This window comes from Gymnoscopelus braueri (genome assembly GCF_963280865.1).
Source record: "Gymnoscopelus braueri genome assembly, chromosome: 18".
Taxonomy (NCBI): Eukaryota; Metazoa; Chordata; class Actinopteri; order Myctophiformes; family Myctophidae; genus Gymnoscopelus; species Gymnoscopelus braueri.
In genome coordinates this window covers 9459959-9486068 of record NC_137618.1, presented here as the reverse complement: position 1 = coordinate 9486068, position 26110 = coordinate 9459959, and the positions used below count along the sequence as shown (strand labels likewise).

General features: G+C 41.3%; 1 protein-coding gene across 2 annotated transcripts in view; it reads left to right on the top strand.

Moving 5' to 3' along the window:
- Nucleotides 1-4644: 4644 nt before the first annotated feature.
- LOC308073787 (zinc finger protein 385B-like) overlaps nt 4645-26110 on the top strand; it is a gene marked incomplete at its 3' end in the record, with an annotated part of 80585 nt that continues 59119 nt past the window's right edge. For both annotated transcript variants that reach the window (XM_080412931.1, XM_080412930.1), the window contains exon 1: nt 4645-4781. In XM_080412931.1, the coding sequence (XP_080269057.1) occupies nt 4733-4781 (49 nt within the window). In that variant the 5' untranslated portion in view covers nt 4645-4732. The remainder of the gene's footprint in view (nt 4782-26110) is intronic.

Sequence of the window (26110 nt, the reverse complement as noted above, 5' to 3'; positions counted from 1 at the left end):
TGATTCTACTGTAGCCACAAACAGCCGCCTCTTGAGGTCATCTCTCATCTCGGATTTCTACGCTCTCCTAAGGCATTCCAGGTACTGTAAGTGAGATATTTGAAATCCTCGACTACCTGGAGCACTGCCCTTCTGGCAGTAACGATGGTTCTGTCCTCCGTGCTGAATGCCATTAGGTATTTTAGTTTTGTTGGCATTGAGCTTGAGGCTGATCTTCCTGCACTGCATTTCTACTGCCAGTAGTAGTTCCCTTATGTTCTCTGCTGTGTCCGAGACTAGGGCGAAGTCATCTTGCATAGCCGTGGTAGGTGATTGTGATGGGATGCACTTGTAATCTTGTAATTTAAAGTTTATCAATGGGTTTTGCATTCTCTTTATGAATTTTATGAATCCTTAATTAGTGACAATTCTCAATGTCTTTCAACCTGGCATGGTAGTCCTGGATGCACAGATTCATTAATGCAGTGCCTCTCAAAGTGGGATCCGGGGACCCCCAGGGGTCCTTGAGGGGGATCCAGAGGGTCCCCAGCAAAATAATATATAGCATCAAAATCTATTTGAAAATAGCAGATCTACAAGCTTGAATTTGTTTTAATATTTTTTGAAACATTTTAACAACACAAATCATGTGAACGGGAGTCCCTGCCACAAAACATTTTCAGATGGGGGTCCGCGGCTGAATACATATTAATTTGGGGGTCTTTGACATGAAAACGTTTGAGAACCACTGCATTGATGGCTTAATTTGAGCTAAGTAGAAAGAATGTGGTACAGCCATATCTCCTTCCTCCTCTGGGAGTTCTAGGGTTATAAAGTTGACTCTGGGATTTTTCCCTTCTCATATGATGCTGGAAATAATTTGAGCCCTCTCAGAGAATCTATTTTTAGATATATCTATGGGGAGAGCTTGAAACAAAAAAAAGGGGGTCTCGCAAGTATCCAGGGCCCTGCAGCAAAACCTATCAAATGCCATTGCATTTTATCTATAAAAAAAAAAGTTAATAAAAATGTAAGAACATGGGGAGAAAGTATTTTTTTAGTAAACATTAAAGGTTACATTACATATGTTCTCATTTTCACGTGAAGGCTTATTCGGCTTCAAAATTAAGCAATTTGGAGTGGATACAGTAGTCTGCATTCACACTGCTGTTTACATGAGCACACAAACTGGTTTAGCATTAGTGCTCATGTTGCTGAGTCACTCTCTCCTGTTGATGTTAACAACTTGTCTTGAAATTGGTGATAAGCTGCTCCCAGCTTTCAGTTTACACTTGAAAAGTCCAGCAGACACAATGGCCTAAACCAGTGGTTCTCAAAGCCTTGAGGGGGTTCCAAATGGACCCTTACAGGTTTGTAACTCTGAAAGTGTAAAAATAGAACCAAATGTTTTTTTTTTTTACCATTTGGTTCTATTTTTACACTCTCATAGTTATATGGGGGCCTTGAAATTAAAAGGTTTGAGAACCAGTGGCCTAAACTAGCAAACCACATTGTTGTATTCATTTTGAATTCAACAATTCTTAAAACAACTATTCACATCTTATGTTGTTCACATCAAAAGATAAAGATAAATGAGGAACAATCATCGAGGAGAGGAGAAGAGAGGAAATGGAAGGAGGAGAGAAGAGGAGAGGAGATGGGAGGAGGGTTCATTAGAAGGTGTGATGTTCCTGAACTCATCTGGGAATATAAAACCATAGAGAGACACATCATAGTTGACCTCTAACTGTGTTTGACTGGGTGTCACTGCACGTGCACACGCACACGCACGCGCACGCACACACACACACACACACACACACACACACACACACACACACACACACACACACACACACACACACACACACACACACACACACACACAGAGCTTTCTGTTCTACCCCACTTGACCTTGAATGTTTCATCAAGGTTGAGAAAGTGTGTGTGTGTGTGTGTGTGTGTGTGTGTGTGTGTGTGTGTGTGTGTGTGTGTGTGAGAAGTGGGTCATAACAGTGTGCTGTGTTGTGAGTGGTTAGCTATGCAGAGGAGGGGAAGGACCTGATTGGTCTCTTAGCTGGCAATTGAAGGATTGGCTCCATTGGGACTCCTGGCACAGCAAGGAATTCTGGGAAATCACGGCAAGGCCCTCTAGTGCAAGTGTGTGTGTGTGGAGACAGAGAAGGACAGAGAAGGAGAGGTGTTTTGAAGGGAAAGTATGAAACCATGGCAACCATGCTGAGTGAAAACTCACACAGCTTCTGGTGTTAATCTATCTATACTGATGAATGATTCATATCAAGAGTTTTACAATTGAACTGAAAGAGAGACCACCTTTACTCAGGTCTGTGTGTCTCCTCTCCTCTCCTCTCCTCCTCAAGTGGACCACAATGGAAACATGGTGACACTGTGATTTTAAAATGGCCAATAAAAGTATTCTATTCTATTCCTCTCCTCTCCTCTCTCTGGTTATTTATCAGGTGAGTTCTTCCTTATTTGATACATTTTATAGATTCAGTTCATGATTTGTCTTTTTAGAGAGAGGGGGAGGAGGTTAAATGATGGAAAGACAGATGTTTGATATCAGTTCTCACAGATGGGAGGAAAGAGACAGACATCATTTTTTACATGATCATGATGGTGAAGCCAGTAATCCAGTGGTTCTCAATTGGTCCTTGAGGGGGTTCCAGGGGATCCCCAGGTAAATGGTTTACAGTTGGGAACGAAATGTACCCTTCCGGGGCTGTAACTCAGAGTTAAATTAACACTGAGGATTTTACAGTGTAGATTGGGGTCCCAGAAATAAAAACAGTATCACATGGTCTGGGTGGTCTAATGCATGGGTTCCCAAACTTTTCAGCCCGCGACCCCAAAATAAGGGGGCCATTGACTCGCGACCCCACCCAAACCTGGAGGTAATTTATGCACATAAACTTGCACGTTCGGTGCGCATTTAAAATGTATTAAAATGGTAAAATGTACTATTTGTAATAATTTTAGGTTGTATTTCATCCATTCTGTTGAATTTAAATTTAAATAAAAAATTAATAAAAAACGTTTTTTTTTTTTCTTTTTTTTTTTGTGACCCAAAATAATTTTGTGACCCCACCATTGGGGTCGCGACCCCAACTTTGGGAACCCCTGGTCTAATGCATATCAAACTGGAGGTCCTTGAAATTAAAATAGTTTGAGAATCACAGCATTAAACCACCAGATTTTCCTTCTACAAAACAACGTCATAACCACGCATCCAGGACCACCCCACATGGTATATAGCCAGTCATTTCATTGGCGGCTGGGGTTAAAGTTAAACTGAATGTTAAACTGAAAGTCATGTTTGCATGGCTCTTACAGTAAATTGAAATTCAATGTCTGCATGGCTCTAAATTTAAACTGAAATTCAATGTTGCTTGGAATTCAAGTTTGCACACGACTCAAGTTAAGCTGATTCAATGTCTTGCTTCGCTCTTGTATACCCATGGGGGGTTTCACATTTAACTTAGCATGCTGCTTAGCTCATATTATGGAATATATTAAGAACGGAGCTGTCAACGCCAAGTATGTGACGACGATGACCTTGCCTGTCCTGTCTAGGTCTTGTATTTATGTTGATGTTCTAGTTTTCATATTTCTATGTGCACGTCTACCCCAGCTGTATCTCATTTGTGTATACCCCTCATGTGTATGTTAGTCTTGTAGTCTTGTTCCTGAGTCAGTCCTTCTCGGGTCATTGTTTAGTGTTGCATCATGTCAGTTTGTTTGTGTGTGATTATATGTTCTGTTCACCTGGATTAAAACACCCAGCCATGGGTTTTGAGCACTACTGTTTGCTGGCTGTCCCGCTTTGGGGTTTTCACCACTCCAGTGTGTGACAAAGTATAACTGTACTCCATTTGTTGCAATAAATGGTTAAATATATTCGTGACCTGAGTGAAATAAGAACAATATGAAGCATTCAGAACATCTTTGAAAATCATTACATTATTTAAAAGAAAATAGATTGACCCAAAAAAGTGAGGCCACAGAGTTGGAGCCTATATGGTAGTGCTTCAAGATATACAAGCACTACTAATGACCACATGTATAACCATTTGTATGTTTGTTGGCTTTATTGTGATTTTATAATTGTGTTGTTTTATCTTTGTGTGTGTGTGTGTGTGTGTGTGTGTGTGTGTGTGTGTGTGTGTGTGTGTGTGTGTGTGTGTGTGTGTGTGTGTGTGTGTGTGTGTGTGTGTGCGCATATACATAACATATAACGACACAATGTGGCATAGCTCTGTTTAACACAATGCTGTACCCCCTCCAACTATATATACATTTCTTAAACTGTTTTTATTATGTGTTGACACTTGCTTTGGCAATGTAAACAATGTTTTCTCATGCAAATAAAGCTCCTTTGTATTGAATTGAATTGATATAGTACTACATTTTAAGTTTTTTAAATGGAGTTCAACAAGCTTAGGATAATTGCTGTTTTAGGTCTTTGGTATGTGTGTGAATGTGTATGCCTACATTATATTTGTTCTTTCATTTTTATTTTTGCTTTTTTTAATTGTACTGTACTGGGGTGACCCCAGCAAGAATAGTGTTGCTGAGACAGTGACTAATGGAGATCTGAAATAAACAATAAACAAGCTATCTGTGGTTTCTTCCACAGCTTGGGAGCCGGGAAGGAGAAGAGTCTAGGGTGCCTGGAGTGTTGGCCAGGGTGTTGCAGTGAAGGGAAGGTCAGACGTCACGTGTTTGCTGATCTATGAAAGTGGGAAGCGGTGTACGGGATGGATCACGTCCTTGTCCTGGAGGTAAGGGGCACCATGCCCTTGCATTGCCTTGTAGGTCATCACCAGTGAATGCAATTGGATGCGGTCATGCAACCAGAAGGGAGCACAGAAAGGGGAGAGATGTGAAAATGTAGGGAGGTTGAAGACCTCAGTGGCGGCCTTTCCTATGTTTCACCCGTTTCAATTGAAACGGGCCCCCAACCTCAGGGGGCCCCCGCAAAAAAATGAAAAAATCTAATATTTTTTTACTCGTATCCCAGTCCCGGGGCCCGCCTCCGGCTGGCCGACGTCCAAGAATTTCATGCAGGAAGAGGATGTAGATCTGATTAAATCAGGGCTCAGCTCAAGTGAATCATGTGAGTGAGTTGTTTTAGCTGTCTGTCCATGGTGGAAGTGCAAATAGCCTAATTAATTTAGTTTGAAAATGCATCATTATCGATTGTGGAAGCAAACCAACTTCAGTCCACAATATATATATATATTTTTTTTTTGCGGGGCGTGCATATGGGGCCCCATATGAGCTCTTGAAACGGGCCCCCAGATCATTAAGGCCGCCCCTGGAAGACCTGCGGTGCTGTTTTCATTCTGGATCAGTTGAAGAGGTTTGGCAGACCAGCATGGATGTAGTTGCATTAGTCAAGCCTGGAGAAAATGACCTAGGCTTGGACAAGGAGCTGGGCAGACTCCTTAATGAGGAAAGATCCTCTGAATGTTGTAGCAGTGCAGCCGCTGCAGTGTGTGCCTTGAAGGACAATTGACTGTCCATGACCACTACCCTGTTTCTGTGGCAGTTAGAACAGGAGCCACCAGGGAGTTGTCGATGCACCACGGACTGAGACGCTCTCACAAAACCCACACAGTCCAAGTTTTAATGATGAAATACTTGGCTTTGGCTTTTAATAAGACAGGCAATAACGACACATTATTCTCTCTCTCTCTCGCGTGTAGGCAGCAAAAAGCAAGACACATTTAAAATCGTAATCTTTGTTTAACAGAAAACAAAATTGACTAAAGGAATTAGGCCTTACATTCTATTTATAATTCTGTGTGGGATGGGGATCTTACGGAACAGGGATGTCAAACAACCAGATCGGCGCATGGTGGCCCATAAATAATACATGTATTAGTCACAGAGGGACAGTGCATTCGCAATACTAATGACAAAAAAGCTGTAGTTTAAGAATATTTATTTTCTAAAATAGGCCTATTTCCTTTTGTTACTCTACCCTAGTCCCATTAGTATTTATATGAATAACGTGACAGATTTATTTTTGCATCAATCAATGCAGCACCTGGTGGAGTGGGTGTGTCCGCAGCCTCAGCAACCCTCGCTTCCCACGGACGGATATAGATGTGTTTGCACATCGCTGTACTCCTTCACCCAGCAGATATATGGGAGTTTTAGTTGTTAGTCATGTTTTCAAACTCTTTCTGGGTGTTTGTAATCTGTGGGAAGTACAGTATTTGTGTCTCTGATCTGGTACAGTTGGCAGGTAACAAGTAGCCCAGTTTCCACCTCGTCGTTGTGTTGCAGTGTGTGGATGCACAGTCTGTCTCCTCCTGGGAGCCAGGTCTGCCTATGGCGTCCTTTTCTCGACGGTGAGACTGTGCTCACTGTGTCTGTACATAGTCCAAAGCTTTGCTTCGTTTTGGATCAGTCACGGTGCTCAGGTATTCTGCTACTATGTATTGTCTGTGCATGGCCAAATCCCAATCTGCTCTGTTTTTTGTTTGTTGATATTCTTTCCAATGTGACAGCTAATTATGCCTCAGCTGGCGGAAATCCGTGCCCGGGGGCATTTAGGTCTTTGAATAGTCCGTCCGTCCTTCTGTCTGTCTGTCCGTCCACTCCAACTTTTTTTTTAAATGTTGTTTTATGTTTATTCAGCTTTCAGCGTGATCACGTGTTTACAAAGACAGGTGCCATTAAAAACTGAATTGTTTTGCTGATCTGAATCTAAAATGTGCGGTTGTCTAAGCTAAGAATCAAACAACCTAAAAAATAAAATAAAAGATCTAAAGTCCACTGGCATTTAAGAGTCTGCACATACTGTATATCGTACATCTCCAGAGCTGCGTTTTCACAGCATTAGCAGAATGCGCTGCGCAATGAACGAGGAGGAGGATCACGTAACAAACTCCCCGTAGTCTGTTAAAACTATGCAGTGTACCTGTTTATCAAACTTATAGCACTGACGCTAATGTTATGCAAACAAGTAATTATATTTCTAAAATCTATGAAGTGTTTAATGAGGAGAGCAATGTGACAAGAAGAAAGGCGTTCATAGCATTTCTGCCGCGCTAGTTCTGCTACCTCTTTGCAGAAGTTATTGTAATATTTAAAGTCCTGTTTATTATTGTAGGCCTATATAATAAAGTGTCATGAAGCATCAGGGAATTAATTCACATGTTGTTGTGATGCATTGTGAGCTTGGAGATCCATTGTTAACTTTTGGAAATTTGTACCCTTTTGAAACCTCTCCCTCAGCAGCGAGTGGAGCTATTGTTGTTTGGACACCTAACTCCATTTCAGCTTGATTTCTGCTCGTCTGAAACTACTAACTCCACTTGCGCTGTGTAAAGTGTTGATTTACCCGCGATTTGGGTAAAGTGTTGATAATATAATGACACATACAAGTATCTGACAATATATAAAGTCACTATACCAACTTTGATGAGGCAGTATTGCTTTGTTTTAAAAATATAAGGTTTTCTTCATTTCCTGAAAAACGTATATTTTGTTTTTTCGTTTCCTGAACAATGAGCGTTTTGGAGTTAGCAGGTTCAGGCTGGACAGCAGAGATATATTATGATTGGTGATTTCTGTATCTATCTCTCAGTTCGGCATCTTGGGATGTCCAGTGTGTTTGAGTTCCTTGTTTGGTGACCAGAGATCTCCTTCCTGAGGGTGTGGGGAGGGGGGGGGGGAGTAAGCCAGTTTCTGACTTTGGAAGTAAACGGCTTTCTGGCAAAGTCGAGAAACAGTTGAGTGCGCCTCTCTGCTAGGATGCACCTTGTGAAATATCTACAGGAACGCCTTTTGGGAATTTAAAGGACGTTAAAGGGCACAAACAACCACTTTGGAATCTCCAAGGATGAACTGATTAGATGTTAGGTGGTCAAAGGTCAAGGTCACTGTCTGACCTCACAAAACACGTTCATTAAATTCCTTCACAGTCTTCAGTCACTACATCATTATAATGTAACTACAGTCAGTATGTGAGTCTGGAGTATGTCGTTGCTGTCGGGCAGAAACCTCTTATCTCCATATTTTTAACGTTTTGTGTTTTTTTCGTAAATTAATGCCCTACTTGATCATAGAGTTCTCAAATTCTGCCCGAACCCGACCCCCACCGACCCGACCCGACCCAACGTTTTCAGGCCGAGCCAGGCCGGGCCAAAAATGTATGCTAATTGAAAAAGATATGTATATATATATATATATATATATATACAGTAACATTATGGTAATTGTTCGGGCCGGGCCCTGTTCGGGCTGGCCCAGTTAGGGCCGGGCCTTAATCTTCAGGGCCCAGTTGCACCACCTCACACTAAGTTCAAACTTAGCCTAGTTATAGCTTAAATGGCTTTTAAAAAGCCATTTAAGCTATAATAGCCGGGAAAGTATCTGTGTCATTTTTAGATTTCTTTGGCTATTCAAAAATAGCAGATATACAATCTCGCGTGGCACCGAGTGCCGCGCTATGAACTTGTAGATCTGCTATTTTTTGTTTTTTGTTTGAAAATGTGTGCAAATCTTTGAATATATATATATATTTTTTAAATATATATTCAAAGATTTGCACTCATTTTCACGATTTTTCAAAAAAATAGCAGATCTACAAGCTCATAGCGCGGCACTCGGTGCCGCGCTATGAGCTTGTATATCTGCTATTTTTGAATAGCCAAAGAATTCTAAAATGACAGAGATACTTTCCCGGATTGAATGTGTTTAAGCTATAACTATAGGCTAAGTTTGAACTTAGTGTGAGGTGGTGCAACTGGCCCCAGGCCCGTTGAGAACTCTACTTGATCATACAGTACCACAGCGTTGGAGATAGCAGATCTGCCAGATCTGCTATTTTTGCTATTTTTGAATTTGAATCCTGAAAAGTAACAGTTTTGGACATAATGAGGTTTCCCCCTGTCACAGAGACGATATGAGTCTGACACGGACATACAGGGCAACTGGCTGCCAGAAGGCATGCCACCGCCGTGCGGTATTTCCAGTTTTGTTTTTGTTTTCTTACACAGACGTTTGGTTTAGTCTAGTGGGCTTTTCTGTCTGGCGGCTTCGCCCTGTGTTTGTGAACACAGTCCCAGAACCAGCTGGCTGTGAGAAGACGGCTCTCTAGAGTCTCTCTTGTATAGGTGAGGCCTTCATTATGGAGCGTGACTCTGGGAAAGGCTTGTTTTAGAAGGAAACTTAAACTTGATATGCTGTATCAAACATGCAATAACATCTTAACTTACATACCGGATTGACTGTGCTATTTTTAAATCTGCTGTATTCCTGTTGGTTTCTCTCTTTTAATAGATTTTCTTCGTATGTGATTTTTTTTCCCCGTTAGTTGAGGGAAATCCATTTGCAGAACTCTGCAGCATGCAGTGTCTCAATTTGGTGTTTGTCCCATTTTGTAAAATCTTGGATGACAAGTGGACCCCAAACCTTGTAACATTCTCTCGCTCGCTCTCTCGTCTCTCTCTCTCTCTCTCTCTCTCTGTCGCTTTCTCTCTCTCTCTCTCTCTTTCTCTCCTTTTCTCTAGTGTTGAATGTCTCACCTCTCCGATAATTTTAGCCTGTGTTTGGTCTAACAACACACACACGCAAGTAGGCACGTTTGCACGCACGCACGCACGCAAGCACGCACACACGCACGCACGCACGCACGCACGCACGCACGCACGCACGCACGCACGCACACACACACACACACACACACACACACACACACACACCAGTCTGTCTGGCTGTTTGTCTCTATTTCTCTTTCTGTCTGACTGGTTTTAAATAGACGGTCTCACAGCATTACCAATACCACACAGACAGACAGACAGACAGACAGACAGACAGACAGACAGACAGGTGAATATCCATCTCATTATGAGTACATGTCCTGAAATAGAAACTCTGAGCATGCACCAGCACCAGCACCACACACACACACACACACACACACACACACACACACACACACACACACACACACACACACACACACACACACACACACACACTGAACAGCAGTGCACACCGCAGCAGCACGTGTGGTGTGTTTGCGTGTAGTCATTTATGACTGTACTCTCTGGTGTGTGTGTGTGTGTGTGTGTGTGTGTGTGTGTGTGTGTGTGTGTGTGTGTGTGTGTGTGTGTGTGTGTGTGTGTGTGTGTGTGTGTGTGTGTGTGTGTGTGTGTGTGTGTGTGTGTGTGCCCGCCCGTGTGTGTGTGTGCCCGCGTGTGCATGTGTTCATGTGCGTTTGACCAGTCAGTATTTACAGTTTAAAATAGTTTGTAGGTTCATTCCCAACGCTACAAGCATACAATTACATTACCCACAACTGCTCTGTTTACACTACACACACACACACACACACACACACACACACACACACACACACACACACACACACACACACACACACACACACCCCAGGGATTTCGAAGGGATTTCTAAGTAATTGTACTTACATAGAAATCTATTTATATCACTTCCTATCACTTTTTATTGCATGATTCCTCTCCCTCTCTCTCTCTCTCTCTCTCTCTCTCTCTCCCTCTCTCTCTTTCTCTCTCCCTCTCTCTCTCACTCACACACTCACTCGCGCGCGCGTGTGTGTGTGTGTGTGTGTGTGTGTGTGTGTGTGTGTGTGTGTGTGTGTGTGTGTGTGTGTGTGTGTGTGTGTGTGTGTGTGTGTGTGTGTGTGTGTGTGTGTCAGGTAGCGGACATGCGCACTGTGCCGTCCTCCTCCGGTCTCTCCGGTGTGTGAAACGCACGGCACGGGCACGCGCAGCCCGGAGCAGAGCAGAGAACACACACACACACACACACACACACACACACACACACACACACACACACACGCACGCAGAGAGATACAGGGCAGCTCGAGCGCCGCGGAGTTTCCGACGAAAAACGGAGCGCAAGAGAGAAACACTTTAATTGTGCGGATTTAAATGTCAAACTACAGACACCAGGTAAAGACACGTTTATTACGTTGTTATTGTTGCTATTAAAGCATGTTAATATTGTGATGTCTTGGCTGAGGAGGAGGTTGTGAAACAACGGACGGGGAGCTGCTAAGAAAATCCGTTTAAACGGGAGATCTGTCACGATGAATGACAACTAAAGCTGTCTCTCTCTCTCTGTCCCGCTATAAACCTGTCTGTCTCTCTATATATGTCGCTGTCTTGCCTGTCTGTCCTCCTTTCTCACTCTTTCTTTCTCTTTAAAAAAAAAGATAGATATTTTTATTTCATTTTATGGCAGAGAAAGAACAGGTACAGGCACACACACACAGAACAATAATAACACATTGATTGATATTTGATATATTTCTTTCTCTGACTCTTTCTATTTCTCTCACTACTGACTGTGTCTCATGGTATTTCACTCTATCGTCCTCACGCTCTCTCTCTCTCTCTCTCCATCTCTCTCTCTCTCTCTCCATCTCTCTCTCTCTCTCTCTCCCGGCTCCATCACTCGCACGCTCTCGCTCCTCTCTCTCTCTCTCTCGCTATCTCTCTCTCTCTCTCTCTCTCTCTCTCGCTATCTCTCTCTCTCTCTCTTTCATCTCTGTCTTCATCCTAATATGTTATGTTCATAAACAATGTTAATAATATTAATACAACAGTCTAGACCAGTGGAATTATATTATATGTATTTCCAATTTTCAATACTTTTACTTCTACTCCACTACATCTCAGAGGCAAATATTGTACTTTTACTCCACTAAAATGAGTTGAACATTTTAGCCATAGTTACTTTGTAGATGTTGATTAATATTACAAAACATACATTCAGCCCTTAAACGTTGTCTATTTGAAAATATTGAAATACATTTTATACATGATACATTGTGAAATGGGACATTCTGCACAATGAGTACTTTAAGTATATTCTGATGCCAATACTTTTGTACTTTTACTCAAGTAAATGTTGATTACCGGAATGTTTTACTTGTAACAGAGTGTTTCTGCATTGCAGCATTGATACTTTTACTTGAGTAAAGAAATTTACCTTTTTTCCACTGGTGGTTCTCAAAGTTTTCATGTCAAGGACCCTCAAATTGATTGATATGTATAGGCTAATTTGACCATGTCCCAGGACCCCACTTTGAGAAAGCACTGGCCCACTGTATACAGCCTATGTGTGTGTAACTGAATAATGTGGTCTGTGTGTGTGCGTGTGCGTGTGCGTGTGTGTGTGCGTGTGTGTGTGTGTGTGTGTGTGTGTGTGTGTGTGTGTGTGTGTGTGTGTGTGTGTGTGTGTGTGTGTGCGCGTGCGTGCGTGTGTGTGTGTGTGTGTGTAACTGTGAATAATGTGGTCTCTGTGTGTGTGTGTGTGTGTGTGTGTGTGTGTGTGTGTGTGTGTGTTGGCTGCAGATGTTAGCAGTCATTGTTAATGTGTGTTATTAAGAGTTATACAAGCAGACAGAATGTATAAGTTAGAATCATCATCAGTGTCATGAGAAACAGAAATGTCTTCAGACAGCTGTGTAGAAGCCTATAGGCTGGAGTCAGTAGCCTACTAGGTAAGAAAGCAAAGCTCACTTCATACACCAAGGCAATGCAAACTAAGGAATACAAGAACCGTCGGTACAACAACTTAGTCGGACAACAAAAATCCGGCGACCTCGGAACGGTCGCCAGGTATTCCTAAACGTAACCTCATTAAAACTATGCCTAAACCTAACCTTATTCCTAAACATAACTTCAGTAAACTATGCCTAAACCTAACCTTATTCCTAAACGTAACCTCAGTAAAACTATGCCTAAACCTAACCTTATTCCTAAACGTAACCTCAGAAAACTATGCCTAGATCTAACATTATTTTTACACGTAACCTCAGTAAAACTATGCCTAAACCTAACCTTATTCCTAAACCTAACCTCAGTAAAACTATGCCTGAACGTAACCTTATTCCTAAACGTAACCTCAGTAAAACTATGCCTAAAGTTAAACCTAACCTTATTTTTAAACGTAACCTCAGTAAAACTATGCCTAAACCTAACCTTATTCCTAAACCTAACCTCAGTAAAACTATGCCTAAACCTAATCTTATTCCTAACCATAACCTCAGTAAAACTATGCTAAACTAAGAAAAGGGTCTGACTAGATTGTTGTACCGACCGTTCCGGTTGGCAAGGAAATAATCTTTGAAAAGATCACCGGCACTCAACTTGGTCCTTTTAGGATCTCTTATTTATTGAAAAGCCCCGGCGGCGAGATCAAACACCACAGACGTTTCGGCGTGAAAGCTGGGGAAGTCCGTATAGGCCGAAACCGCCGGCGTGTTTGATCTGCTGATGGGGCTTTTCAATAAATAAGAGATTCTAAAAGGACCAAGTAGTGACTAGTGAGTGCTGGTGATCTTTTCAAAGATACTGTTTCTGCCAGAACCGTGCACCAGATAAACTGTGAACTATTCAGCTGATGAGTGCTCACATTCTCTTTCCCATGGAAATAGCATTAACCACTTAAACCCTCTATCCTTAGAAACACGGACTTGAGTTACAACTGCACTTAAATCTCTTTTTTCCTGTCTGCACTAAATCTATTCACCAAAAATAGCCGATCTGCAAGCCCACAAAGTAGATCGGCTACTTTCAAATACAGATGTATATTAGGCCAGGGTGATGATGTTATATTATAGTGCAGCAGATTAATGACATAATAGTTCACTCTGTGATGCAAGCATGACATTTAGCACAAATACTCTGTAAGGGCCACTCTTACGGATAAAGCCGCTGGCCACTCAAAAACCCAAGATGGCGACCATTTTGTTAGTTATATTGTATTAAATTTCTTGACATGCTGGTTTACAAAGCATTAAAAGTCTATCATGCTCCTTCAAACGTGTATTAAAAGGTTTTAACTTAAAGGTAGGGTAAGTGATATTTTTTGGTTAAAACAAAAAGTATTTTGTTAAAAGGTTAAAATACTATATTCTGATAGTAATCATTGCTATAGAGTGTTTGTTCAGTAACAGATGTCTCCCTGTCTCTCCAGCTCTTTAATAAACAGAAAATACATTTTTCGGTAGGTGTCAAAATCTCAGCCAATCAGGAGAAAGTACCCATTTTTAAGCTTAATTTGTATAGTGTTCCAGTTAAAATTTTGTCTGCTCATTTCTTAGTGTCATCACTTCCAATTTCACTTGTTTAATCTATATCCTGATTGAGTTCTCTGTCCTGGTTGGATAAAATTGGAAATGAAAAGAACTACAAAAAAAAAAAAACTACAAAATACATTTTCTGTTTTATAAAGAGCTGGAGAGACATGGAGACTCTTTATATGGACAGGACACTCTATAGTAACGAGCACTATCAGAACATAGACCCATTTTGCAATTATTTGAATAATTGCAAATCACTTACCCTACCTTTAAAAATCCACTCAAGTGAGCCATGGCAGGTTTTTTCTATCTGTGTTCTGAGGCTGTAATTCTGTAATTGAGGTCAGAAAACCCCCCCAAAAAAACGAATGATGTCATGAAACCTTCAACATACTCCACCATACAGAATGGTCAACATGACATTCACAAACAAAAAAGTTATGTATTTTTCAGCTTTAACTAAGGAAACCCTTTACTTGACAACTTTATACAGCCTAATTATTATTTCGTCAATACATTTTCTTGAACTGAGAGATATTAATGCAAACTTTTAAATCATTCAGTAGAGAATTCCACAGATTGATTGAACAACTGAAATACACATCTGTTTTAAAGTACTCACTACATTATAGTCCTCGTCCTCTGAACTTAAAGTTGTACAATGCAGATTCACAAATAACGATTTTTAGCAACCTCTGCTGGTCACTACCGTCACTGCATACAATTTCCGTAGTCCTCGATTACCCAGAATTCCATTTGTTTTCACCGGAAGCCGGAAGCGTTTCAAAAAGCGATCTTTTAATTGTTTTATACTATCTGCTGATCGTTTCTCTTAGCCAGTGGAGCATTAGTTACCATGAGCTGTGCTTTATTTTTCTGTTCTTTTTCGATCTTCCAATCCTACATTCTCTTAAAATCAACGTGAGGTTCCTTTTTGTTATTAGCGCGGTAGTTCCTGGCCAAACAGGAAACCGTTGCGGTAGTTCCGTTTTCTGGCCAGATGACGTCATTTTCCCGGGAAAGTCCCCCCCGACAGCGTTCAATACAAAATATATAAATAAAAGGCTTCCGGGGGTGAAATTCATGGAGTGGGTGTTGTGAAACTTTTGCCACTCACAAAAGATATACAATTTAACTTTAGTTTTGTTGAAAACGTTACCTAGTATTACTTTAAGACAAACAACTAAACTGTAACTTATGTGGTAATACTCTGCTTTTTGCCCTGTACATAATTAATAATGTCTGTTATTCAATCTTTAAGAAAACAAAATTGGTGTGTTCTCTTGAATCCACTTCATGAATAATTCTTACTGCTCTTTTCTGTATAACATAAACAATAGACATTCTTCATTCACCTCTTCTACAGAAACCCCTTTCCAATCTACATAATAAAATAGAGAAATCAAAAATAAGATTCCTTTTTCTTTCTTAGTAGACTGCTCCCAGATGGCCTGAGATTGCTTGAGCGTTGACAACATAACAAAGGAAATCAGTGATGTATTTTGGCCCTAAAGCATTGCGTGATTTAAAGATGATTACAATATTCTAAAATCAATTCAATGACACGGACATTTAGAACTAATAACCAACTTAGCCGATCGGAAAATATATTTTCTGTTTAATAAAGAGCTGGAGAGACAAGGAGACCCCTGTTACTGAACAAACACTCTATAGCAATGATTACCATCAGAATATAGAGCTATTTAACACTTATTTTGACTAAAATAATAACCCTATACCTTTAACATGAATCCTCTAATTCTTGCTATATTTTTAAGATGATAATTGATGTGATGTGGTTATTACAATTTAGATCTGAATCCATAATTGCACCAATATTTCTGGCTTGGTCTTTAGCCTTAAAGACAGGCAGTCAAGGTGAGCACTGACTTGCAGCATTTCTTCCTTGGCACCAAAGATAATTATATCAGTTCAGTTGTCTTTGTAATTTTTGTCACATCCCCGTCATCGATTTTTTTTTCCAATGCACTGATGCAGCAGATCTATGGGACCATATAGTCATTTGAAGAGAGAGCTTTGATTGATTGATTGAATACTTTATTAACAGTTTTGCAAAGACAAGCACAGGGAACAGTTCAATACACGGTCTGTTAAGAGGATTTTAAACCCCAAGAAAGCACTATGGCTTGTTTCCTTTGGGGTCCTTTGTACTCAATTCATTTAAAAAAAAGCTAAGTAGAGTGTCATCCAGGATTTTTTATCTTTTTTTTTGAATAATTTGTCTTAAAGGAGAATTCCAGTCATTTTAGATGTTTGCTTTGATGTGTCGCTAATCACTCACCAACATACAAAGGGCCGTTGAATTTTTCCAGAGAAGCCCCTGTTGTCCATTGTGGAGACCCCTTCCCCTGGCATAATGGGGTAATAGCAGATCTACAAGTTCATGCTATGAGCTTGTAGATCTGCTATTTTTGAACTGCCAAAGAAATCTAAAATGACACAGATGCGTTCCCGGGTTGAATGCGTTAAAGAAAAAATACTGTGACTTCTTATGTATTTATTTATTATTTTACATTATTCAAATTTAAATGTTTTTGTCAAATAATGTTTAATGATAATGTTTCAGGGCTCACTCGGGATATCCTCGCGGCCCACCAGTGGGCCCCGGCCCACAGTTTGAGAAACGGTGGTATGGTGTATATCCCAGGGGGTCCATGTGAAAGTGTGCCAGAGTCAAAGCAGGAGTCAGTAATCCCAGAGAACAGAACAGAACAGAACAGAACAGTGCAAGTCTTACGTTCTCACACTGGGGGTGGGGGGGGGGGGGGGTCACGGGGGCTGGTCGTGGAGCCTGATGGCTGCTGGCACGTCACCCTGTGGTGTGTGTGTGCCGGGGGACCGTAGGGGTTAGTGCTGGGATGGTGTGACGTTTTTTTTGTATTACCGCAGCGAAAAAAAGCCATGTGTCCTGGCGGTTCAGCTGTGAACCAAAGTGACAGCTATAGGTTCAGTTTCTCCCCCAAAAAGCCCTTAAAACATACTGTAGGATGGAAGACAGCCAGTGATGTTAACTAAACAATGCTTATTGTGTTGATGGTATGCTTAATAACATTGGAGTAATGATCTTACACATAACTGACACGTAGGCCTACAGTAGTGAGTTTCCTTTCTAAATGATGTGCTGTATTCAGATCATATATCGTTGCTCTCGGGCAGAAACCTTCATCTCCATGTTTTCATATTTTAATACAAGATGTTTCATGTTAAAGTGGAAAGAATTGCCAATCTACATGCTCACAATGCAGCGCATAGCGACACGTTGTGAGCTTGTAGATTGAAACGTTTCGAATAAGTCCAATTGAAAATGGTTAACTGTGTCTGTGGGTTTTATAAATATTTATAATGCAAAGTTAACAAGAGCTTGTGATTAAATTATAACATTGGATCCATTGGAAGAAACACAGTGTCACGATTTGCAAACTGGTGAACCCAAAAGCAGAGCCAAACACAGGGAGCGAGTTAAAAGGTCTTTATTCATAACCAAGGGAGGAAGTAGGGGTTGGTGGCGTGGAAGTGAGGCCCGTCTTGTAAGGACGTATTGAGCAGGCAGGCAGGGCAGAGGGCAGTAGTGTACTTTTGACAGCATCGTTTTAGTCATAGTCTTTTGAATCAAATTCCATTTAGTTTGTCATATTTTAGTCATCTGAAATGTTTTAATGTTAGTCTAGTTTTAGTCTACTAAATATCATAAGATTATAGTCGACTAATAATGTATTTTGGCGGGCCTATTATGGCGTCGTAATGGCTGATTTTACACTTGGTTGCATGCTGAAAATTGCCGATCTACAAGCTCACAACGCGTCGCGCTGCGACACGTTGTGAGCTTGTAGATCTGCTATTTTCAGAGCGCAACACCTGAGCACAACCAAACATAAAATGACTTGTCTTTTCGTTCTACTGGATCACTTCTCCACTCGTCCCTCCCTAACATTATAGTCTAGCTATTATTTGTTGAAGAAGTTGTCAGTATATTTAGTCTTAGTTTTAGTCATCATGGCTTAGCTTTTATTTAGTTTATATTTAGTTTGTCAAAAAGGTAGTCGACCAACATTCTTCGTCATAGTTTTTTAGTCAACGAAATCAACACTGGTAGGCAGGCAGGCAGGCTGGCACAACAGGCAGGCAGCAGTGGGATTCTGAGGCAGAGGAGAAGAGTTTGAGTAGAAGGCAAACGCACTAGAGCAGAAACTAGAAACACTAGGAGACATTCGTAGTATAACTTGAGTCCACTGAGAGTAAGTTCACTAGGAATGCAACTGGCAAGAGTCGTGCCATTATCATGGGAGGTTGTGCAACGATCTGGCTATGAGTGGAGAGAAGACCAGGGTTTACGTACTGTGAGGGTTGATGAGTTGATGGCCGGCAGGTGCGTCAACTGAGGGAGATGAGGTAACCACAGACACAGGTGTGCCAAAGCTGAAAGCTGGGAGGCAAGCCTACCCTCACACAGAGAGACAGACTGTGACACGCAGGTAATTTTTTTCCCCCATTTCCTGAAAAGAAACAGCTTTGGACATTCAAGGTTTCCACCTGACAGCCACAATATCATTGTTTCTGTAATCATGGACAACTTTGGACGTGACAATACAGGATTCATTTTCTTTCTCTGAATTTGGGAAGGAGAGTACATGACAGTCACAGGATAGGACAGGACATTTCTTTGACAGGACAGTACAGGAACAAATGTTCAGTCCTGTGTCGTAGTGCAGAATCATAAAACATGTCTAGATAATGCTTTCTTGCAGGAAAATGAGTAGTTCTCGATTTCCTGGCTAAAAAAAACTATTATGTCATTTTATTTGAGTAAATTTGAGTAATTTTATTTGAGTAATTAAAATGTTATTTTGTCCAATCTGTATGGTAGAGTATGTCAATACAATATAACTTATACAATTGGGGTGGTTGTATTTGGTCTCCCTGCTCTTCTTTTGAGACATTTAGATCCTATGTCTAGGTTGGACACAACCTTTGACACAATCCTGTTTCTGGTTTGATACAAGTTTTGACATGAAGTTCAAAATTCAAAATCTCCCCAGAGCGAGCATGCAGGCTCTATTAGCTCAACGGTGAAATGTCAACACTTGTGCAAGAGACCCGGGTTCAAATCCGGGGTAGAAGAGGAAAGTTACATAGTGCAGCTTTAGGAGTGAACTAACAAAAATCCAATTTGATGATTTAAAAGTTCACACTAGATCAGCAATTGCTGCTGTTTTGGAGAGAAAAAAAATACGGGGTTATTTTTAGAAATGTTTGAAAATGTTGGCCTATAATGACATAATCCCGAAATAGTGGGACACTAGGTTGAACGTGGTTAGGGGCAACAAATGACAGAGCTAGCCTAATTGGAATGCCTCACCATAAATAATGCCATTGAGTCCTACCCCCTGCTGCCTCTTCAGCACCACGGACAGCACTGGCACTCACTGAACTAAAACAAAATACAGACTGTGTATTTTCGGAGCACTGGGCCTTGGCTTGGGAGCAATACTGTATTTAAAGACATGCAGCCAGCTTTAACAGCATAGGATGTATTTTATGGACAGACTAGGCTGCCTTCTTCAGGGTCAGACCCTGAAGAAGGCAGCCTAGTCTGTCTGAAACGTTGGTGTGTTTCCAGTCTATGTGTCCACAATAAACTATTGGCATCGGCAGCTGCGAGCTTTAGTGTTTAATCCGTTGGCTGGCACTTCGCAAGGACCAGTGTGCTGTGCACCCTTGGTAACCATATATATTCAATTGAACCTGAGCTGTAGATATCACAAGTATGCAAGCCTAGAAATAATGCTAATAATCAAACACACAAAAGAAATCCCCCATTATGTTTAAGAATGGACTGGCCCCTTCCCCTTGTCTTAGAAGATGAAGTGATGAGCAACTGAAACGTTTACATTATTTATGTATTTATTTTATCTTCATTCATGTCTACCTTTCCTGTCTTTGATTCTCGCCGCTGTTGCTACTATGACACCTGAATTTAACTCTGGGTATCAAAACCAATGGCTTATCTTATCTTATCTTATCTTATCTTATCTTATCTTGTCTTGTCTTGTCTTGTCTTGAGGTGAAGCTTCTGTTTCAATCCAACCTCTCTATCTCTAATAATCAGCCAACCACATCAATTAATTAATTTACCAGCTTCATGTATCTGTCTCTCTATCGCACAAGCACACACACACACACACACACACACACACACACACACACACACACACACACACACACACACACACACACACACACACACACACACACACACACACACACACACACACACACACATACACACACACAGTCTCTCTCTTTTCTATTGCTTCTTTGCCTCCAACCTGCACATACCTGGCTCTATAAATCATAGCAGACAGAATGGGAGTAATTAGCTATAGCACCCATATATACACTGTACTTGTACCTACATGCACTTGTCTTGCACATACGCGCACACACGCATATACGCAGGCACGCACACATGCACACACGCACACGCACACGCACACACGCACGCACGCACGCACGCACACACACACACACACACACACACACACACACACACACACACACACACACACACACACACACACACACACACACACACACACACACACACATGCACACACATGCACATAGGCAGGCCCACACACACACACACACACACACACACACACACACACACACACACACACACACAATATATATATACAGCAGACGCACCAAAGGCACTTACACCCAGAAATAAGAGAATTCTGCTGTTCTAATACTGTAAATACTCGAGTAATTATACTAGTAGAGTATTTGTGCAGAAATAGTATTGTACCAATTCTATCCAACCAGGATAGAGAACTCGGACAGGATACAGATTAAACAAGTGAAATTGGAAGTGATGACACAAAGAAATGAGTAGACCAAATTGAAATTTTGCAACCCACCTGAAAATGTATTTCCTCTTTATTAAAAAGATGGAGAGACAGCGAGACCCCTGTTACTGAACAAACACTCTATTGCAATGATTACAATTACAGAATATAGTGCTTTAACCTTTTAACATTTTTTTAGTTCTAACCAAAAAAGATCACTATACCCTACCTTTAGCATTACATCTTTAATATCACAATCCAAATCACTTGGTGAGCGGAGATGCAAGGTGTCTACCCATGGAATACAATTTCATCTCCAGCTCATCTACTGCTTCTAGTGTTGGATTCCAGTTTGAAAGCATGTGTGTTCCCCATGTCTTTTTGCTGTGTTTATCCTGTTCAAATAGCACAGCGTGCTGTCTACGTACATCCTAGCGCAGTGGTTCTCAACCTTTTTTAGGCAGCAACCCCCCAAAATAATCATTTGAACTGGGGACCCCCCACCCTGACAAGCACTTGGAATTGTAAGAGTTGAACTGTGGACCCCCCAAAATAATCATTTGAACTGGGGCCCCCCCACCCTGACAAGCACTTGGAATTGTAAGAGTTGAGGCGTTACATTTAACTTGACTCAGTGTGAGCTTGTAGATATGCTATTTTCAAAATGTTTGCCTCTTTCTTATTTTATTTGACAATTTGGCCAATGTTTCACCAGATTGTATAGTATAGTTTGTTGATTACTTTTGATGCAGTACTGGTCTTTTTATTTTATTTTATTTTTATTTCTTTTGACCCCCCAAAAATCATGTGGGTCCCGTCCAGGCGGACAATGATCAGTACTGCCTGTGGGAACTAGTTTTAACCGGTTACATGTCGGCTTTCCGACATGTCGCCTTTCCGACGGTTACTAACCCTATACCTAACCCTAACCCTAACCGCACGCGGAAGCCACGTAGTCGGATGTAGTGGTGGTGATGTCGGGATTATGAGCGCAAACCGTTTTAACCACCTGAACCCCAGAAGGCCTATTCTGGGGGGAACATTCACCAAAAATAGCAGCATCTACAACTATTGTATTGGCTATTTTTTTCAAATATTATTATAGGTATATTTACAGAGAAAGAAGGGGAGGGGGCGGGGGTCTCATGCCACGAGTTTGTGCACTGTTTGTGCAGCGGTAGTGATATGCACAGTCAGCCCAACAAAAAAAAAGAATCCTCTTCGTCCCTTCTGCACCCCTGGGGGAGATGCATTTTCATCCCAAATACATATTTTAATGTCCCCTGGACGACGGGACTCTGACATATTGTCAAACTGGGAACTGTACCCAAACCCATAGCCGAGAATAGCCGATCTACAAGCTCTGGTGGAGGTTGATTACAAACCATGCCTCCATTCTCCACATGCCGGCCTGCTCACCAGAATGTTGCTGCGCTCCATAAAGAGTAGTTAACATAACGTTATGGATATATTTGGAATGTGATATGAACCCATTAAAGACCTGAGGCCGATTCTAAAAATGTCTTCTAAATCTAAAACAGTTTTCTGACAAACCTATGTTGCTATATCAGTGGTGCTCAAACCTTTTCATCTCAAGGACCCCCAAAATGATATGCGTTTGGCCACGGACCCCCATCTCAAAATATTTGGTTCCCTGGAACCCCAGAATCAAAGATTAGAGTTAAACATGTTCGCTTTAAAAAAAAAAAGATATATTCAAAGATTTGCACACATTTTCAAGATTTATCAAAAATAGTAGATCTACAAGCTCACACACTATGAGCTTGTATATCTGCTATTTACGAAAATGACACAGATGCTTTAATGGCTTAAAGAGAAAACGGGAACATGGTGCTGTGATAATGTTGCGGCAAACACAGACGGCAGACTTTTTTTTAAACGGGGGCCATTGTTTGAATAGAGTTTATTAAATTGCATTACAAATTGCATTGTTATTAAATTGATTGTTTTATTGTTTCACCTTTTATTCCCAAATGCCAGTGGTGGAAAGTAACTAAGTACATTACAGTACAATACTTTTACTTTACTTGAGTATTTCCATTTTTCAAAACTTTATACTTAAAGGAGAGTTCCAGTCATTTTAGGTGTTTGCTTTGATGTGTCGCTAATCACTCACCAACACACCAGGGGCAGTTGACTTTTTTCATAGAAGCCCCTGTTGTCCTTTGTGGAGACCCCTTCCACTGGCATAATGGAGTAATGCGGATAAACAAAAATCGCCTATAGTTGGTTGTTTCTCTCACAGAATCTGGCAACACCGAGGACTAGCTTCACGTTGTTCTGCATGAACGGCAGCTCATAAGGGACATTTAGTGCTTTGGAGCTGCTAAAATAGGCGATTTTTGTTTATCCGCATTACTCCATTATGCCAGTGGAAGGGGTCTCCACAATGGACAACAGGGGCTTCTATGAAAAAAGTCAACTGCCCCTGGTATGTTGGTGAGTGATTAGCGACACATCAAAGCAAACACCTAAAATGACTGGAACTCTCCTTTAAGTTTAAGTATAGAGTATTGAAAAATGGAAATACTCAAGTCATGTCTACCTCGAAGTATAGGAATTACCTGGCTAATGTTTCCAATTAAATGTTCATTGTTTTTAGCCGGCTATATAAAGATTGCCTAGAGGACGTCACCAAGCGTAACATCCGGAATTGCGCGGCGCACCGTTGCGCCGATCTGTGCACCAAAATTGGCACAGACTCTGTTCAGGGGTCTGCCAGGAAAATAGCCACACGCGGCTTGCCAATTGGGACGGTGGGCTTGTTGATGCGCGAGGCCACGGGCTGCTTGGCGCGGGCACTTGCTCGGCCATACCTCATGAGCCTCAAGGCTGTTGCCTTGTTGTCATGTTGTCAAAATCACAGCGATGGGGGCGTGACCCTTTGTCAGAACTTGGGTTACATACAATAGGACCCTCCGAACATAGGACCCTTTTTCATGTTCCCACATAGGGACCTTGAAACATAGGATACTGGGAACATAGGATCCGAGGAACATTGGAACATTGGAACATTGGATCCTCGGAACATAGGAATATAGGAACATAGGATTCTTGGAACATAGGATCCTAGGAACATAGGATTATGGGAACATAGGATTTTGGGAACATAGGATCCTAGGAACATAGGAAACTTGGAACATAAGATTATTGGAACATAGGATTATGGGAACATTGGATCCTTGAAACATAGGATTATGGGAACATAGGAACCTGGGAACATAGGATTATGGGAACATAGGATCCTAGGAACATAGGAACATTTGAACATAGGATCCTAGGAACATAGGATCCTAGGAACATAGGATTATGGGAACATAGGATTTTGGGAACATAGGATCCTAGGAACATAGGAAACTTGGAACATAGGATCCTAGGAACATAGGAAACTTGGAACATAGGATCCTAGGAACATAAGATTATTGGAACATACGTAGGATTATGGGAACATAGGAACATAGGATCCTAGGAACATAGGATTATGGGAACATAGGATTTTGGGAACATAGGATCCTAGGAACATAGGAAACTTGGAACATAGGATCCTAGGAACATAGGAGCATAGGATCCTAGGAACATAAGATTATTGGAACATAGGATTATGGGAACATAGGCTCCTTGAAACATAGGATCATGGGAACATAGGATCCTTGAAACATAGGATCATGGGAACATAGGAACCTGGGAAGTTGTGGGAACATTGTATCCTAGAAACATAGTATCCTAGGAACATAGGATTCGAGGAACATAGGAACCAGGGAACATACTGTAGGGATGGATGACCTGGTTTGGATGAACTTGCAGTTCCCTCCTTGCTGTGCACAGCACTGAAGCCACTTGGCAGAGAGGCGGAATGGAGAGAAGCACACGTGCTGCTGCAAATGCTACCGTTTTGGGGGAGCAAGACGAGGTTGATTAATTAATATCAATTTAACATGAAATCTTATTCCAACTACATCGACTATACGTTGTTCCCATTAATTAGTTAATGGAACTAGCTGGGAAATGCATTTGTTTAACAGCTGGAAGACTTCAACTCTGCAGACTCTCACGTCTTATTTCAATAAACCTGGCAAAATGATCAAACTGAAATGCATGTGTCAGAATTTTAAACGGATATACAGAGGTGTCCTGCTTCCCAAAACTGTTGTGTGTTTGTGTTCATAATTGTAAAGTCCTAATAGCGCTCTCTCTTTCTCTCCCTTTCTTTCTCTTTATCTCCCTTACTCTCTCTTTCTCTCTCTTTCTCTCTCTCACTGTGTTATAATAAAGCATTGATTGGAGAACTGTTATAAATTTAAAGTAATTGATATCAATGTAGCCTCATCACTGATGGGAATAAATTAGTCTGCCTGACACTACCATTTTACCACGATAAGCATACTCAGAGAGGTTTTACAGTATGTGAACTGATTGCGCTGCTTATAAACTGATAACCGTTGATTACGCTGTCGGGCATAATCAATTTATCTATCTAATTAACTAGTTAACAGAAAGTTTATTAGTTTAGCTATGTTCTCATAGGGCCTATTATGCAATAAAAAGACATTTACGTGCAATCATTTGTAACAAATGATGAATCTCTTTCTCCTGGGATAAATATTCAAAGTGTTCGGCCTGGGCTCAAAACGCGTCGCTTCACGCCGTGTTTTGAGCTTGTAGATCTGCTACTTTTGAGATAGTTTTGTGTGACGCTGTAGTATAATCAAGTAGGGCATTAATTTACGAAAAAAAAACACAAAAGGTTCGAATAATGGAGGTAAGAGCTTTCTGCCCGACAACAACTATGTAAGAATGCAAGACTTTTTCTAGAAGTGTTGAGACCTTTTCACACGGGGTTGCAACACTACGGCCAACGCATTTTCAACTCTGGCACCAGGTGGGCGATGTGTGAGTGACACGAGCACAGACGCGCCGTCAGTTTCACAGGCTTGGCGCCCACTTGTCGCTTCGCCTGTCAGACGATCTGCACGTCCGTCCGCCCGCTCGCTTCTCATTGGAAATGAATGACTAGCCGCGTTAATCGGCCCTTGTGTGAGAATATCTTCAGGCCGTAGTGTCACAGCATGTCTGACCGCATGGCAGCTTTACTCAAACACCACGTGTGCTGCTACAGTACATG